General features: G+C 32.8%; 1 protein-coding gene across 3 annotated transcripts in view; it reads right to left on the reverse strand.

The window, feature by feature from the left end:
- IBTK (inhibitor of Bruton tyrosine kinase) overlaps positions 1–19,408 on the reverse strand; it is a 122,083-nt gene that overhangs the window by 32,624 nt on the left and 70,051 nt on the right. For 2 of the 3 annotated variants that reach the window (XM_054569657.1, XM_054569656.1), the window contains exons 26-29: positions 16,907–17,056; positions 6,953–7,024; positions 6,382–6,514; positions 4,209–5,493 (exon numbers count right to left, since the gene is read on the reverse strand). In XM_054569657.1, coding sequence (XP_054425632.1) covers positions 5,362–5,493; positions 6,382–6,514; positions 6,953–7,024; positions 16,907–17,056 — 487 coding nt within the window. In that variant the 3' untranslated portion in view covers positions 4,209–5,361. Of the gene's footprint in view, positions 1–4,208; positions 5,494–6,381; positions 6,515–6,952; positions 7,025–16,906; positions 17,057–19,408 lie in introns of those variants that run through there. The other variant, XM_054569658.1, reaches the window with a different exon arrangement.

Genomic DNA, 19,408 nt, shown 5'->3' on the forward strand with positions numbered 1-19,408 from the left:
TTCTTCAGCATCTATTCTTGTCCTTTATTTAGGTATTTGTGTCCTGAATATAGGAATCCATATACAAGTCCTATAAGCTACTATTTCTTAAGAGGCTGATGTCAGTACATTCATATTTTTCTCACAAACACATGGAACATTCTGCAGGGCGGACCATAGTTAGATGATAAAACATCTCAATAAATTTTAAAAGATTAAAGCAATATGAAATAAGTTCTCCAAATTTGACAGAATTTTTAATTTTGACAAAATTAAATTTGTTAAAATCAAAATTCCCACATATTTTGAAATTAAACAATATACTTTTAAATAATCCATGGCTTAAAGGAGTAATATAAAAGAAATCAGAAAATATTTTGAACTGAATGAAAGTGAAAACAGATCACATAGAACCTTATAGAATACAGCTAAAGTAGTGTTTAATGGTAAACTTATAGCTTTAAATACCTACAATTGGATAAAGAAAGATATTAAATCAATAATCTAAGCCAAAACACCTAGAAAAAGAACAGTAAATTAAAGCTAAAGCAAGCAGGAAAAAAAGGGAATAAAAATCAAGATTGAAACCAAAGAAAAAGAAAACAGGAAAAACAATAGGGAAAAATCAAAGGGAACACCAAAGCTGATTCTTTGAATGCTCAACAAAATTGATAATATCAAGGGGAAAGAAGACAAAACAGAGATCACCAAAATAAAGAGTGAAAGTGGGACCTCACTACCAACCTTACAGAAATTAAAAGAATTAGAAGAAAATACTATGAACAACTTTACACCAATAAATTAGACAATTTAAATGAAATGGAAAAATTCCTAGAGACAGAAATTATTAAAACTGACTCAAGAATATGAAAAAAATTTATTTAAGAATATAGAAAACTCACTAGACCTGTAACATGTAAGGAAATAGAAACTGAATAACTAAAAATCTTTTCATAAAAAAAAATCCATACACGTGTCAAATGGGTACTAGACTTACCAGAGTGATCACTTCATAAGTCATATAAATGTCTAATCACTATGTTGTATGTCTGAAACTAATACAATATTGTATGTAAGCTGTAACTGAAAAATAAAAACAACCCATACCCAGATAGCTTCACTGGTTAATTCTATCAAATATTTAAATAACAAATAATACCAATCATTTATAAACACTTTCAGAAAACACAGAAGGGAGTATTTCTCAACTCACTCTATGAGGCCATTATTATGCTGATTCCAAAGCCAGAAAAAGCAAAAGAAAACCACAGACCAGTATCCTTCATGATTTATAGCAGAAATCCTCAATGAAATATCAGTAAATCAAATCAAGCACCTCTTTCTGCAGTGTTGTTAATGGACCATTTCTTGACCTACAGGTAAATCACTGAGCTGAACATTTTTGTCTTGTACACTTACTTACCTGTGTTTTGGTTTAAGATTTTAAGATTTAAATACACACACACAAGAAGGAAAAGAATGTTTAGTCCATACCTTAAAAATATAAGTAATTTAGTGACTAATAGGAAAATAAAAGTAATGGCAGGATATGACTAGTACCCTAAAAGATATAAAGCATGAAGAGGAAATAACAACTGATCTATGTAAGCTATTATTTTTATTTTTGAGGGGATATGAAAGAAAAGAAAAACTTTGTAAAGGAAATAAAATTTGGGTTGCCTTAATCATAAATGGGTAAAATTTCAGTAGATGAAGATGGGAAAAAAATATATATTTGCATGAGCAAAGCTTGAAGCCTATTTGGAAGAAAGAGGTCAGGTCTGACTCCATCTCTAGCTGTATAGGTGAAAAAGAAATCACTTTAAGGTCAGGCTGAAGATATATGAACTTATTTAAAGTGTAGAGGAGTAATTTATGTTTTCACAGCAGGTAAAAGACAAGCCATATACTTTGGGGGGATTAGTTTGGGAGGTAATGAGTTTAACGGACTGGACCAGGGAGAAGGAGAAAAGGGTAGCAGAAATTAAGGGACTAACGCAATGGTTCTCAATCACATCAACCTTTCATGAGTTAGTGAGATCAAAGCTATTTTGATAATATGCTACTTGCCTTTTTCAATCTCAGTTTTTCAAGTTTTCAGATGCTGTAAGGCATGTGATATCACAAGACAGTGAATGCAGAGGCAGATATAAGAATCTAGGAGTCCTCTATTAAACCAGGCAGTATAGACCTAAACCTGAAGTAATGTTTACGTATAAAAATATAAAACAATCCCACTCTTCTTGTAATGTTTTGTAAAATAGTTATATTTTCATTAAAATGTTATAATTTATGTTAGCATATAATGGTTTATGACTTTTATATGGATTAAATATTTAAAGTTTGTTCTAATTTTTAATACATTAAATATAGATAGATGTAATCTATATAAACAAAAGTTCTTTGGGATCCTCAATTTTTTTCAATATAAAGGAATCCTGAGACCAGAACATTTGAGAACTTCTGAAAAGAATGAAGTATATAAAACACAGTAGTAGTAATAAGAAAGGAATGGAAAAGATTAAATAAAAGAAATTGCAGAGAAAGAATATATATATATATTATTTCTCTGCACACTTATGTATATGCAAAACGGGGAAAGAGACAAAGAAGAATCCAAAAGTTCAGCCTGAATGATTTGGAAAAATAACAGATAAAGATATAAGAAAATAAAAAGATCAGAATTTGAGGATGGCAATAATTCACTTTTGACACAAATGCTAGCCAAGTAGACACACATAAGATGAAATATATAAGGGCTGAGATACAGTTTGAGGTCATGTGCAGGAAGGACCAGGTTGTTTGGGTATCTTGGATCCCCTGTCCCCAATTCCTTGGTAGAAGACTACTGTAGTTTCTTTTGAAAACATCTCTATACACCAATTCTTGAAGTTTCTGGGTTACATTTATTTTTACTAAGTGCTTTTTAAAAAATATATTTTCTTAGCCTTGGCTAAATTTCTGTAGATAATTAGCAATTTCTAACAGGAAATCTGGTGTAGTCATAGCAGAACCAGACAAAGGACAGAAGACCTCACTCTCATTAGTCACTTTCTCTGGAGTTCACTTTCTTCCGTTTATAAAATGAAGGGGAATGTGCAAAGATAATCTGTAAGGCTTCTTCAGATCTAAAATTTTACACAACAGCTATCAAACCCCTTATCATGGACAAACACACTTATCCCAGAGTTACAGAACCAACCCAAATATTATCCAGCTATATACCTTTCTCAACTAACTGTATCTGTTGTTCCTATGTAAAATAAAATTATTTTTAAATATATTTTAAAAGCCACCTCTTTAGAACTTTAAGAGTAGTCCTGAATCTTGTATTTTATCAACAAATTTGAATTTACCTCACTGATAGACTTGATTTTGCATATTTTAAGCATATTCTGATCTGACACCTATTCCTACCCCTAATTCCCCACCTAACTACTAATCATCCGAGGCTAAAGAATTCTATGATTGTTTTGCTTAATCTTAAAAACCTCTCTTCTCCTTCCCACTGGTCCTTTAATTTGCCCATTGCTAGATTTTCTTCAGTTCTAGTAAGTCTTTCTTAAAGTCATGGGATTAAAGATGAATTAATAATTGCAGGCAGAATAATGTCATTGTTAGAGGAAAAAAAAATCACTTTCCTGGGCTCTTTGGTAATGTATCAGGTTGCTATCATCATGGAATTGTTTATCCATTATAGTTTCTAGCAGCGCTTATCTTTCATTTTACTAGCAAAATAACTCTTTTGAAAGGAAATTTAATAGAATACCTCACTATACAAAACAGGCCATAAAATGCTGATTAAGGTTCGTTAAGGCCTAAAGCCCCACAGATTTGTTCAGCCCTTGACCCTCCTTCAAATCTCACCCAACAAAGGCCCTTTAAGGTGGTTCCCAGGGAGTATGAAGTACACCATGAAAATCATCGTTTCATTCCATCTGTAAGTATTCAAGATGCCAATGTACATAATAATCAAAACTTCAAATAACTCAGAAGGCCTCTTTACTGCAACACCAACAAAACAATTCGTTTCTTCTCAATTTACTCAAATACATAACATAAAACTTTCCACGGGTGCATTTAGGGTAACTGCCCTCTTTTAAGTGATCAAGGAATGGATACAGCATTCATTTAAAACAGATGTTGACTATAGTATATGATATCAGGAGGAATAATTAGTAAATCCTCATATAAATGATGTCAATATAATACAAGATATCAAACACACGGCAGTGATCAAAATTTTTTATTGCACATTTGCTTACAAGTTTGCTTCTTTCAGGTAGAGCTAAATCTCAAGTATTGGGTTAGTTGCAACCATATTTCCATCATCTGAATTTCCTGTATGTTCCCCTAGGCTGATGTCCCAGAAAGTAGAACATTAACCCTCTCAATCTGTCTAGGTACTGGAGCACAGATTTGACCTTTTAAAAAAATTTAACTACTCAAAAATAAACCAAACAGCATACTGTAAAGAAAACAAACAATGTTTATGTCTATTGATATAATCCAGGCTCAGAGAATTTCTGTTTATATAATATTGTTAAAGTAACTATAAACCAACCTTCTTCTAAATTACTTTGTTTTTGTAATGTATAATTAAGCATTTATTTCAGAAAATTTTAACACTTTGGAAAACTGATTCTCTCACAATTAGGCTTTTATAAGGTCTCCTCCTCTCCCCAGCAAGAAGCAACTCACAATGATTCCAAATCTTATAAAGGAATTATTATCTTGGACTAAACTGTTTAGAAGTGTTCACATTTCCTTTGCAATGTACTCCACAGTTTAATGCAAAATGGAGAATATGTTATCCAAGCTGAAATAATATGACATTTAAGCAGTTCAAGCTTTAAATAGACTAGAACATTCATAGCTTGATGAAAAAAGACACAAGAATGGAACATAACTACTGTAGTAAACACAAAACTTTGGCGATTAATGGATCAAAAGTAGTGGCTAATACTCCTACTTTACGCTCATCAATGTTGTATCAAAAAGAAGTGGCAACATATATTTGGCAAAAATCTTCTAAATTATTTATCCCAAATTTTCAAATGGAAAGTTATTTTTTATGCACCGCTCTTAAGTTTTATGCTTCAATCACTCCCATTTTCTTTTCAGACCTATTCAGAAGAAATTATTTCATTTAAACTTAATCTAGTTTTCCCTCTCACATTTTTACATAAAATTACTAATATCACAATTCTAAGTAATTCCTTTTTAATCATACAAATATTATATGCTGAAATTGCAGTACAGAAATTAAATCTTTCTTATTCTATCTAGAATGATGTTACCAAATTTATAAGAACTCTTTTCCACAGCTTTTCTTCATAACAATCACAACTTATGAAAAATGCATCTTAATTGCACAGCAAACTAGCATCCATGCTTATTCCATGTAGGTACTGCCAGTGGTCCCTGAGGGGTCCTTTCAACAATGACAAACTCATCAGGGTTGCCAAATGCCTCATAGAAAACCAGTAACTCTTGTATTGCATGCTCCTCAATCTGAAAAGAGGGAAGGAAAAAAAAAAGGGAAGACTTGCTTTACTCTTTTAATTATCGACTAAGCAGGATTGTAATACCTTCCCAATTTCCTTCTGTGGAACTACTGCTTTCTGTGGATACAACATAGTGGAATTAAATTAGGTATCTTACTATTCCCTTAGCAAGAAGGCTTGAGGCCTGAGCTAGGATAATCAGATACCCACCTTTCCTTGAATTTTAATCTTCAGCAGAAGAAAAAACTAACTGAAAATAGTTGTTGGAATCCATTCATTCCAATACCTTCATTCTGTGAGATTAATTTCTATTACTGTACAGGTCTTCAAACTCTTGCTTCTAAGGTCTCTAGGGCAACAATGGGTCTTTGTTTCCAAGCATGGCTTTCTGGTCTTTCAGCTTAAGTCTGGCATGTGTCCTGACCGGGAATCAAGCTGGCGGCCTTTTGGTTTGCAGGCTGGCACTCAATCCACTGAGCTACACTAGCCAGGGCAATCTGTAGAATCTTAATATCCCTCAAATAAATCCTTTTTTCCTTAAGTAAGCCAGAATGGGTGTGTGTCACTTTAAGATGTCTTAATGATGCTCACTGAACGACTGAGGCAAATGTAATACACTATATAATGCCAAGTTCTCTACAGGTTACTTTTAAAACAGTTCAAAGAATCACCAGTACTAAGAATACAAGGTTTTATCACAATTTATTAGTTCCAAATTAGTTATCCTGAATACTTCAATTAATACTCGAATTGTGAACTTCTGTTTACTTTTATATTTTAACCTGATAAATATATGCACCTTCACAAAGCAAACAAAAATAATTTTCTTAAGATCCAAGGATAAAATGTAGTGTAGATCTTCCCTAAATTAGACCCACATAAGCACGTTCTTTACCTGAATCAAAGCCAAGGGTTTTTCTCGACTTCTGATAAGCGCTGCTTCCTGCTGTAGTTCCTCTTCTACAATCGATGCGAAAGTGACCGGGGCTACCACAGGAGGAGCAGCCAGTGAAGAAGATAACCAGGGACTGAGAGAATAATAATAATAATAATGGGTTTTCATTCCTCTTCCCAATTTTTTTTACCCAGTATCTCCTCTGAAATACTTAACAATGTTACATTTTTTTTCCCAGTGACCTACAACATAAAGAACTTGAAAGCTTTCGCATTCCATACACAGAATAATAAAATGAGAAAAAGAAAAAAAGGTGAATTATTATGTTACTTGGATCAGTGCTGTACACAAAAATTTTGGAATATACCGAAAAGTGGGATGGGGCAGATGCAATATAACAACATATAACAAAAGTGTTGTTATATTGCATCCATACAAATCACTGGAGCAGAGAGTATTCAGATTAAACATTTTACTCAGTATCATCTTGTTCTCAATTTCTTAATATTCTCTTTCAGTGCTAAGCAATAGCCTACCTTTGGAGGTCCCAAAGCTAATCAATTAACCTTACTTGTGGCTGTCTAGAAGTGGTACATCTGAAATATGGTTGCCTTCAGGTCCTGGGGCACCATGAGTAGAGCATCTGCAAAACAAATGCCGAACTGCAGATTAATGATTCTAGAAACATTAGTAAAATTCCTTATTATAGAAATGCAGAGGAAGAATTGTAATCCCCTGACTCAGGGACAAATTAATATATGCAGTCAGACTTACCTTTAAAATGATAAGCAAAGAAAAAAAATCTATAGGTACTTAAACAATTTTGTGTATAAAATACCATAATGGAAGACCTTACAAGAAATGGCCTATTTTTAACACTAATATTCATATAGCCATTTCTTGTAATCAGGCATACATTAAGAAATATGGACAACTTTGTGAAGATGTTTCACATTAACATTTTATGAATAAAAGTGACTAGTACTAAGTCTCAAAATACAGCAGGTCCTAGAATAATATCATTTTATTCAATGTAATTTAATTATAATGTTGATGAGATATAGGAACTTAACTCTTATTTTTATCAATCAGCCTATGGTGAAATTGGTTTCATTATACCTCATTTCTCTTAGAGTTGCAGAGCCTATCAATGGTGTTAAATGAGGACTTACTGTATATAAGAAACAGATAATTTGCAACCCGATTTTGTGAGCAACTAATACATAGTTTTAGATTTTGTGAGTGACTAAAATATAGGAGATGTTTTGATAAGCTAGGGATTACACATAGGGAAGAAATACATGACATGATCTCTATCTTCTAAGAACTCACAAACTAGATGAGGAAACAACATATAAAATGACATATAGCCTTGGCTGGTGTGGCTCAGTGGATTAAGTTCTGGCCTGTGAACCAAAGGGTCATCAGTTCAATTTCCAGTCAGTGCACATGCCTCGGTTACAGGCCAGGTCCCCAGGCGGGGCACATGAGGGGCAACCACACAATGATGTTTCTCTTCCTCTTTCTCCTTCCCTTCCCCTCTGTCTAAAAAATAAGTAAAATCTTTAAAAAAATGAAATATAATACAACAAAAAAGAACTTAAGACAGTATCTAACAAACTGAGGTCTAGTTACTATAAGGATTATAAAAATCAGAAAGATTTGGTAACTTGGGAGGGCCTCAAGCAGAAGCCAATATTCAAAAAGGGGTGTAGGATGAGGACAGTAGACAGCATTCCTGTAAGAGAAAAAATTAACAAAGGTACTATAGAGATGGGCCTAATTATGGAATTTTAGAGCAAGAAAGGTACTTAGAGATTATCAAAAGTAAGCAAATGCCCTCTTTCAGCAATGAGCAAATACAGGCCTAGACAGGTTTAACAACAAAGTCTGAGAGTGAACAAACTATCTAAAATACTGACTTCCAGATTCATTTATGCAGTTATCGGCAGCCCTATGGTGCTGAAAATCAGGCTGATGAAAGCTCAGCCGCTCCCTCTCAAAAAACAGTAGTAGGAAGATTTTTAAATGTATTTAAGCAACAATAAAACAACATAAGAGTACTATAATTGATACCTATACTAATATGTATGAAGTGCTATAGGTGCCCAGAAGAAATTAATATAACAGGGAAGATGGTATATGCTGTTGGCTTCACTGAGGAAATGACATTAAACCTGAGGACAGTGACACTGAGATGGAGTTTTGGTTGTACAAATATAAGTAGTGGTAAAAGATTTTGGCGGCTTAAGTAAAAGTAGGGTGTTCTCACAAATACACAGAAGAATATGGAAGAGATTAAAAGGGAAATAAATAATTTAAAATGAAACAGAAGGGTTAGAATACAAATGCAGTGAAAGCTAAAATGTTTAGCCCTGACGTGTGGGCAGTCACTGAGAATATTTTCGTTTACTTATATCATTTAACCTTTGCCATATTCCGTGAAGAGAGCATATATTCTTTCCCTTATACTGATTAGGAAACTAAGACTCAGAGTATTATATGATTAGCCTGATTCACAAATCGGGTACAAGGCAGAGACAGAACTCAAATCCAGGCCTTTTTCACTTAGGGTATAGTGTGTTTTCCATTATCACAAAGATACCTTTATTTCTAGTATTCCCCTTAGTCTAGAACACATTCCACTACAAATGTCTTGTCATTCTTTAAGGACTGGCTCAAATATCACTTTCTCCCTGGTCCTACAGCACAATGACTATTATAGAGCTTCACAAACTGTGTTATTATTGTTTACATGTCTGTTCGAACTACTAAACTGGTTTCTCAAAGTATAGGACTGTGTTTCATTCATCTTTGTATCTCAGTGTCTAGCAGAACACTTGCAACAGAGCAACTAAAGCAGAAAGCCAATGGATTTTAAGAACCTGGTAAAAATAACATCAGAGTTTTTTGTTGTCCCTTTTTTTTTTTTTTTAAGAAAAGTTCCCTGTTCCTGGTAACTTTTTCTTCCACATGTAGGTAATGGAGTACAAACTGAAATGAAAATAGGAAAAGTTATGGGGTTCTTAGTTTTAATGAAGTTCTATGACTTGACACCTGCTGGATACCTGACCTATGAAATCCAAAAATTAGTCTTCCAGGATGAAATAAAAGACAACCAGGAGAAAAATGAAGCCAAAAAAAGATGATCTAGCAAGCTTTTAGGATAAATGTATGGCATGATGAGACTCTGGATTAAAATGGCTATAAAATAAATGGAAAAATTCTACATTCTGATTGAACAGATAACTGCATTAGACAGAGACTGATCGCAAATACCCTTAAGTTCTTTGAAAGGACCAAAAGTCAGTCTAAGGCTGGAGATTACAGGCTTAACTTAGAACAAACATACAATGATTTAAGTGGTGCTCAAAAATCATTCTGGTGTCCAGAGACCAGCTAAAGTGTTTTGAAACTTTGAAACAAAATGGAAAAAAATATAATGTAGAACCAATTATTATTTAATTGTTAAGAAGTAGCAGCTACAAGCTCTGCCTTAGAAAATGGTATGTCATTGGCTAACAGAATTTGATATTAGGAATAAAGTATCTTACATAGACCTTGTTAAATCAAAGGTAAGCAATCAGAGCTTAAGTATAACAACTTCCTTATGAAATATTTTGTAATTTATAAAATACTTTCATATACATTATTAAGCCTTATAATAAACCTATAGGATAGGTATTACTATTTTTCATATATGATGAAATTTAGGTTCACAAATGTTCACAGAGGCTTTTTGTAAGCATTAGACTGAAACTCAAATCTGCTTCATAAAATTATAATCCAAGAACTCTTTCTACTAATGATCTTTCAATGAATAATTTCATTAATTATAAACTTACCCAAACAACTTAAAGTCTCAAAATTTCATCTTAGAATGAAGTAAAATTGTTAAAATATAGTTACATTAAGCAAATATAAAAAATATTCTAAGCTTTCAGATAATAAATATAGCACTATTAAGCTTACAGTATGTGCAACACAGAAATAGACATTCCAATAGACAATTTGTGTAAAATTTAGCCTTCTAAAAAACAAAAACAACGTAAATATTCCAGCAAAATCTTCTTTCAAATATTTCTGTTCAAAATGAAGAGCATTAATTTTGTTGAAGTTAGACTTTAAGAACAACCAAATTACTTTTTGCCTATATAGTTGACTTTTTAAAAAAGAATTTTGTACTGGCTTAACTACAAAGATTTTTATATAAAATTAGAGCTGATATATAACAATTTTTGTCTCACAAGTAGTTTTTCTTACTAGTTAGAAACACAAGATCACATTTTGTGCTCAGAATTACATGAGGAGGTATTCAAGTGAAAGGAAAATGAAAGAAAACATTTTAAAATGAAAAAAACACATATGTAACAATAAGTAAAGAGAAATTTCATAAATCCTTTTCTACATTTTAACATCCCCAAACAACACTTCTATTCCTGGATTTCCCTAGCCTTGGAACAAAAAATTACATTTTCTACAATTAAAACACAAAATGTATGACTGATGGAATTTCCTGAGATGAGCGCCCTAATCTCTGCCCCACGCTCCATTCCCTAAAGGACGCATAAGCATTCCTCTCTTCTTGCTTTAATTCCCACTGTTTCCTCTGTTTATATTGTCCTTCCTCCTCTTTTCTTAAAATCCCATCCTGTGTTCAAACACTTGTAGCAATAAAATATATCAAATAATTTTTTCTAGTGTTATTTATACGGCCATAAAGATAATGATCGGCTATTTGGGACTGAATACAAAGAAATGTTTATGATCTACATGTGAGCCCTTCTTCTTCAATGAAGTTTGTCTTTACAATTCTAACATAGTCACTTTTTCCTCCTCTGAACCACTCCCCTGGCACTTAATCAGGTATTGCTTTGTGACCTCTTTAATACTGTTAAATTGTACAGTAATTTCTTTTTCTTTTCTTTTGACTGTTCAAGAAATTTTTATTTTAGAAGGTATCTACAGTACATGTCGGCAACTAATTTTGTTTTTTTACACATACCTACCACATTCACATTGACACTGAAATAGAAATGACTGTTATAACTACGATGATAAATACTGAAAGAATGAGCTGGAACCAGGGCATGAATTAGATGAACTTGTACTGTAATTTCATTCTCATTCTGTCATGTAACTTCCATGTGTGCATATTTAGACTTACCAACTACATTTCAAACACAGTTAAGGCTGGGCCTGTATTATACTTTTATATATACTCAAGGGGCCGGCAGAATGTTGTACATATATCATGTATCCCACAGTTTAATGAATACTTTACTGTATCTGTTATGGTTTATTATTTCCTTTAAAAACTCAGTTGCAATTACATATTTTCTATAGTGAAATTAAAAAAGAAAACTCACACTGTTTTCTTTCTCAGTGATCAGATCTAGAGCTATTTAAAATAACAGCTTCCACTTATTAAACACCCATCGTATAGATGGCCTGATCATACATCCTTTAATTAAAGTTTCCAAAATAATATAATGGTATACACCACTTTCCACAATTAAGAGCCCTAATGTTATAGCACACTCTAGTGATCAACTATGAAACCACAGATCCTTAATATTTTAAAGAGTTCCATAACAAAAATATTGATACAAAGAAAATAAATTGTAAGATATAGTTGTAATATTTAAAATACTAAAAATTACTAAAATGAACTTAACACCTCATACTTCAAAATTTATACATCTAAGAAATACAATATAACTTGCTGTATTAGAAACAAATGTTACTTGAGACAGAGCTACAATTTTATTTCATTTATCTATCCCATCATTCACCAAATGCTCACTACATGTAAGGAAACACTCTAAGCACTGGTGATGAGCAAAGAGAGCAGTCTTCCTTGCTCACGCTGGACTATGTAGTTGAATATACAGACATTAAAATACTTGTAGCAGAAAACATCAAAGAATCCCACTAACAAAAAGTATAACTATGAAAAGCGTGATGCGTGAAAAATGCACTGAGACTATACATAACAGGAAACTAACCTCCTAAAGGAAGCCAGACGTCTCCAAAGAATACAACTGAATAGAGGCTGAAAGAAGAGTCAAAGTCAACTAGTCGAAAGGTAGGTAGGTGGAAAGAAGTAAATGGCACTTAAGAAACCAAGAGAAGGCCAAGATGGCTAGAATACAGAGATTACATTAAAAGATAAAGCTAAAGAGGTTGGCAGAGGCCTTGAAAGCCATATTAGACCTCTAGCTTTTATCCTAAGAGCAGTAAAATATGCATTTTAAAAAGAACACACTGGCTCAATATATTGAAGGAAAGGAAGACTATGGCAGGATCAGTTAGGAGGCTTACTTAGGTGACCAGGTGAAAGATCACAATAGTCTGAATGAGGATGACAGCAGTGGAGGTAAAGTTCAGTATATGGATTTGAGAAATATTGAAGAGATAAGACTGCCATGTCTTCATGACAGACTAGACATTGGAGAGTAAGATGGACATTTAAAGACTCGCAAGCGCCATTTATCAAGCAAGAAAAATCAGGAGGAACAAGCTGTTTCATGTTTTATCTGTATATTTGTTTGATTTTGGTTTATGAGAGAGGCATGAGGAAAACATTAAGTTTGGATTTGGACATAAAGTTTAAGGTGTTTCTCAACATCCAAATAGGATGAGATATCAAGAAGGTAGTTGGATATCAAAATCTGAGGCTTAGATGGTAGTTGTGGGCAGGCGATATAAACTCTTGAGTCTTTGGTGTGTAGCTGATAACTGAACACAGAAGATCATGAAATAGAGTAGAAAAATAATAAAGTGAAATGAGATGACCTATAATTGAAATTCAAATACAGTAAGTCATATAAAAAGTCCACAGTGTTGGCAATATGGAGGACACTGAAAAACTTAGCCTGTTTTAGTTTAGTAACGGGACTGGAAGTCAGAATATATTCTGAAGTGAGTGGGAACTGACAGCTCTTTTGAGAAATCTAGCTGTGAAGGGAGTAGAAGATTGGTAGTGATAGGATGACGGCCAGACAGAGAGTGGGGGTTGAGTAGGGGATTGATTATCTTACCCAGACCACACGAGAGACCCCAGCATACTGAAAACCAGATGGGAAGAATCTACTAAAAAGAAAAAAGTTGAATATTTACAAGAAAAGAGAGGGATAACTCATAGTCTAAGGTTTCTGAAGTACAAAGGAGTTAAGATACAAGCAAAGGTAAAAATACTAGCCTTGGATTAGAAGGGTAACTATTCTGTGAAACGAAAAAGGATAAGATGAATACAAATAAGAGGCAAATGGTGTCTCACAGTAGGAAAATAAAGAATTTACTTTTCTTTCTATTTGAAAACATTGTCTACAGGACATCACTTGTCATACGACTTGCAAAACCAATAATATTCTTATTTCAAAAAAGACTACATAGTACATTCAGTTTTTCAAAATATAATAAATGTAGTCTTGGCTGATGTTGTTCAGTGGTTTGAGTGCCAGACTGTGAACTGAAAGGTTACTGGTTCAATTCCCAGTCAGGGTACATGCATAGGTTGCAGGCCAGGTCCCCAGTTGGGGGGTGTGAGAGACAACCAATTGATGTTTCTCTCCCTCTCTTTCTCCCTCCCTTCCCCTCTCTCTAAAAATAAATAAATAAAATCTTTAAAAATAAAATAAAAATATAATGGATATAGGGTCATTACAAAGGGTAACAAAAAACAAATAAAACATTTTTTTAATTAAAAAATTTCTCTGGAATAGACAAACTTAATGAAAGATGTATACATAATGACTTTATTTTTCAATTACAGTTTACATTCAGTATTATTCTGTATTAGTAACAGATGTATAGCGTAGTAGTTAGAAAATCATGTACTTACAGAGTGGTTCCCCCAGTATTTCAAGTACACACCTGACCCAATACATAGTTATTATGATATTAACTATATGTAATTTACATCTCTGTGATTATTCTGTAACTATCAATTTGTATTTCTTAAATCCTTCACCTTTTTCATCCAGCCCCCCAAACGCCTCCTTTCTGTCAACTGTCAGTCTGTTCCCTATAATCTATGAATTTGTTTCTATTTTGTTTATTTTGTTCTTTAGATTCCACATATAAGTTAAATAATATGGTATTTCTCTTTCTCTGACTTATTTGACTTAGCATAATACCCTCTAGGTAAGATTTCACTTTTTTTTAATAGCTGAGTTTTGTTGTATACATATACTACAGCTTTTTTATCCACTCATCTATTGATAGGCACTTGGGTTGCTTTCATAGTTTAACTATTATAAATAATGCTGCAATGAACATAGGGGTGCATATATTCTTTTGAGTTAATGTGTGGGGTTTTCTTCAGATATATACCCAGAGGTAGAACTGATTGATCATAAGGCAATTCCATTTATTTTTTGAAGAACCTCCACACTGCTTTCCACAGTAGCTGTACTAATCTGCTCGCCCATCAACAGTGCACTAGGATTCCCTTTTCTCCACACACTTGTCAACATTTGTTCTCGCATGGTTTACTGATGAGAGCCATTCTGACAGGTGTGAAGTTCTATCTCATTGTGATTTTGATTTGCATTTCTCTGATTAGTTATGTTGAGCAACTTTCATATGTCTATGGGCCATCTGTATGTCCTCTTTGGAGAAGTGTCTATTCAGTCTTCTGCCCACTTTTTAACTGGGTTGTTTGCTTTTCTGGTGTTAAGTTGTCTGAGTTCTTTATACATTTTGGATATTCACCCCTTATTACATGTTTCATTGACAAAAATGTTCTCTCATTCATTATGCTATCTTTTCATTATGTTAATGGTTTCCCTTGCTGTGCAAAAACTTTTTATTCTGATAAGAGTCCCATTTGTTTATTTTTTCTTTTGTTTTTCTTGCCTGAGAAGACATACTAGAAAAAATACTGCTAAGAGAAATGTCAGAGATTTTTACTGCCTATATTTTCTTCTTGGAGCTTTATGGTTTCCAGTTTTATATTTAAGTCTTTAATTTTCAGTTTATTCTTGTATATGTAAGAAGATGGTTTAGTTTCATTTTTGTGCATGTATCTGTCCAATTTTTCCCAACACTATTTATTAAATAGATTGTCTTTTACCCCATTGTATGTTCTTGTTCCCTTTAGTATAGATTAATTGACTGTATATGCAGGGGTTTATTTCTGGGTTCTGTATTCAGTTCCATTGATCTATGTGTCTGTTTTTATGCCAGTATCTTGCTTTTTTGATTACTACAGACATTGTATAGTTTGATATCAGGTAGTATAATACCTCCCACTTTGTTCTTCTTTTTCAGAATTGTGTTTCAAAATACCCTGAATACAAATTTTTGGATTATTTGTTCTTGTTCTGTGAAATAAGTCATCGGTATTTCAACAGGAATTGTGTTGGCTCTATAGGTTTGCTTTGGTGGTATGGACATTTTAATGATGTTAATTATTCCTATCCATGAGCACAATATATGCTTCTATTTATTAGTATCTTGATTTCTTTCTTCAATGTCTTATACTTTTCTGATTTCAGGTATATTTTAAAACATTTGTTTATAATTATGTATGCAATATACACAAAATACATGCATTTGTGTGTGTAATGTACAAGTGGCACTTAAATGTGTTAGACAAACATTTTTTACTGTCAAAGTTTAACACCATTTAAGAGATTACATGTATAAATTTAAAATATAAAACCGCTTTTGAAAATGTACTGGATTTTAAAAACCAGCATGAAATATAGCTGGACAAAAAACTGGAAACCACCAAGGGTCCATCATCAGATGCAGAGAAAGAGATTGTTTTGTATCCATAAATGAAATACTACTCAGCAATAAAATGGAATGAACTAATGATACACATAATAACTTGGATAAATCTCAAAATATATGCTGAATAAAAAAACAGATTTTTTAAAAATGTACATAATGAATGAATTCATCAATACAAAACTCTAGAATATACAAGATAGTCTATACTGACAAGAGCAGATTAGTAAATACATGGGCAGAAGGATGGGAAAGGGAGGAAGAGATTACAAAGGGGCATGAGAAAACTTTTGAAAATGAGTTATATTCACCCTCTTGAATGTGGCTGATGATGTTTTAATGGGTATATTTGCACATGCCAAAACTTCAAATTATATATTTTAAGTACATACAGTTTATTATATGCCAATTATACAAAAATAAAGCTTCAAAAATACACGTTAATTCTTAATGTAAAAGAATGTATAAAAATCTGCCTCATTGCCCTGGCTGCATGGTTCAGTTGGTTGGAGCATCATTCTGTACACCAAAAGGTTGTGGGTTTGATTCCCAGTCTGGGCATATACTTAGGTTGCAGGTACTAACCCCAGTCAGGGCACATATGGGAGGCAACAGATCAATGTCTCATATCAATGGTTCTCTCCCCCTCCACTAAAATAAATAAACATTATTTTCAGGAGACGATTTAAAAATATCTGCCTCATGAATATTTAAAAATTATTTCAGAAAATAAAACCACCATAGAACATTTTAAGGTAGAAAATGTGTAAGTTTATTTTATTACCTTATAACTTTTGGAGCCTGGGAATTTTCAATTCCTTTAAAACAAACTTTTTTGATGTGATCTCCTGAACTATGCCCAGTAATAGATTTTTTTCCTTCTACCAAGAAATCCCGGATTGACATGGATGAAAATGAATGTAGAGGAGATGCCCTGTAAAAGACAAGAGAGATCACATTAAAAAATTCCTTTTTAAAAAAGGTCATTGCTAGATGTCACAGGGCATAAGGGAGAGAATGCAGATTAAACATTTTACAAAGTTATATAATTACAGTTTTCAATGCACTGTTGGATTTTTGCTGTTAACTGTGATGAACTAATCAAAATTATGTGATAAAACAATAAATTCAAGTTAACATAGATATTTAATGATAGCAATTACCATTAATAACAGCTATTACAACCCTGTCTCAGGTAACAGCAAAAACTATACTTAATAAATTAAGTAATAAGCTCAGCAGATGAAACATTACTTCTGTGGAATAATGCTGGTAATTTTACTTCTTGATTTGAGTTCTGGTTGAACAAGATTTTCAGTTTGTGAAACTCTATCAACCTATATACTTTTAACTACACTTCTAAGTGTATATATGTTTCAAAAAGTCATTCAAAAAGTCATTTAAAATTTAAACCTAATTTACATGGATAGAATAGAGGAAATAAAATTTAAGTTGATCTAAACGATAGAAAACATAAAATCAATTACACACAACACAGATTTAACACTTTGAGTATTAGTTAAGATTGTAATTAATTTCAGAACAATACCCATGAAAAAACAGGCAAAACATTAAAAATTACCTAGAGACTATTTTAGCTTCCAAAGATTTCATACTTAGATTTATATGGTATCAGAATCTTTTTATTCAGCAATCAATATTTTATTTTAAAATAAAAAATGTAAAAAAGGCCCTGACTTGTGTGGTTCAGTGGGTTGGACATTGTCCCACAAAGTGATGGGTCACTGGTTCTATTCCCAGTCAGGGCACATGCCTGAGCTGGGGACCAGGTCCCTGTTTGGGAGTGCGTGAGGGGCAACTGGATGATGTTTCGCACATCAATGCTTTTCTCCCTCTCTTTCTCCCACCCTTCCCCTGTCTCTAAAATTAAATAAATAAAATCTTAAGAATTTAAAACAGTTTTTCAGGGTGGTAGTCAGGATTAAGCACACAGACTCTGTTGCTACACTGAGTTCAAATCTTGGCTCTGTCATACACTAGCTTTGACCTTGGGAAGTTAGCTAACCTCTGTGTTTCGGTTTCCTCATCAATAACATGGAAATACTAATACCATCTCCTTCATCATAATAGTCATGAGGATCAAATGTTAACTTATGCATTTAAAACAGTATCTGATTCAGAGAAATGACATGTGAGTCTATCACTATCCACAATTTTCACATCGAACAAAACCAACTTATTTTGGTTTATGAGAAAAAGAAGAAAATGAGAACACATAAGTCCTAATATGAAGCAATATAATTGGTTAACTAGCTTAGTATGTCTTCTTTCCTAAGGTGTGACTACCTTGGAAAAAATAATTTAAAAAAACTCTTAATTATTATTTCATACATTGTGTGAACTACACTGTACCCTTAGCATCATTTTGAGAATCTGTAACATTAGTCAAAATTATGAACAATAATAATGTAAACAATTCCCTAGTTAATTTTAATTTTTCCATTTTATTTACTCAGAAACAAAATGGCCATGTTAATAAGTGAACACAAACGCTAACTAGATACTTCCCCCAAAAGTTAAATTCATAGTTTGAAGATACCATAAAATCCACACCTAGATTAAGTTCATAAACCATAGGGTAGGGCAAAAATAGGTTTACAGTTATTCATATGGAAAACAATACAATAATTAATAAATATTAACATAACAGTAAACTCTGTTTCACATACCACAGCTGTAAACCTATTTGTGCCTCCCCTATATTTGGAGTACCCCATAAAAAAGCAAGACATTCTAAATTTCCATATCTTGCTTGAATAACTCATTTGCACCTGCCTCTGGCCAAACTGTATTTGTAAAAGATTTTTACATGTATCATCTCATTTAATCCTTACAATAACAATCCTGACAGAGTATTTTCATCACCACAAAAAAAGTACAGCCAAAGTTCAAAGATCTCAACAACTATAAAATCACAAGAGTTTAGGCAGAATTGGGATCCAAACCCAATTCTTAATGATCACAGAACTCATAATTTGCCTTCTAGTCTACCACTGCCTTCCATAAGAAATCAAAGCACTCCTTATAAAATGCCAAAGATAACAAAGATGGGAGGAAAATAATGATGACTCATACTTTGTTTTGTTAACGTAGGAGTTAAGCATCCATCCATTCATAACAAAATTAGCTAAAATTTTTTACCAAATTTCTATTTACTCAGTAAAGATTAAATGAACACAAACTGCTGCACATAAAAATTTTTCTTTAAAAAATCACCAAAAACTTAATATATGCTAAGGAAATCAGTTAACCATGTGACCATATT

Source organism: Pteronotus mesoamericanus, unplaced genomic scaffold (assembly GCF_021234165.1).
Source record: "Pteronotus mesoamericanus isolate MK-2021 breed Mesoamerican mustached bat unplaced genomic scaffold, CSHL_Meso_final contig_20, whole genome shotgun sequence".
Taxonomy (NCBI): Eukaryota; Metazoa; Chordata; class Mammalia; order Chiroptera; family Mormoopidae; genus Pteronotus; species Pteronotus mesoamericanus.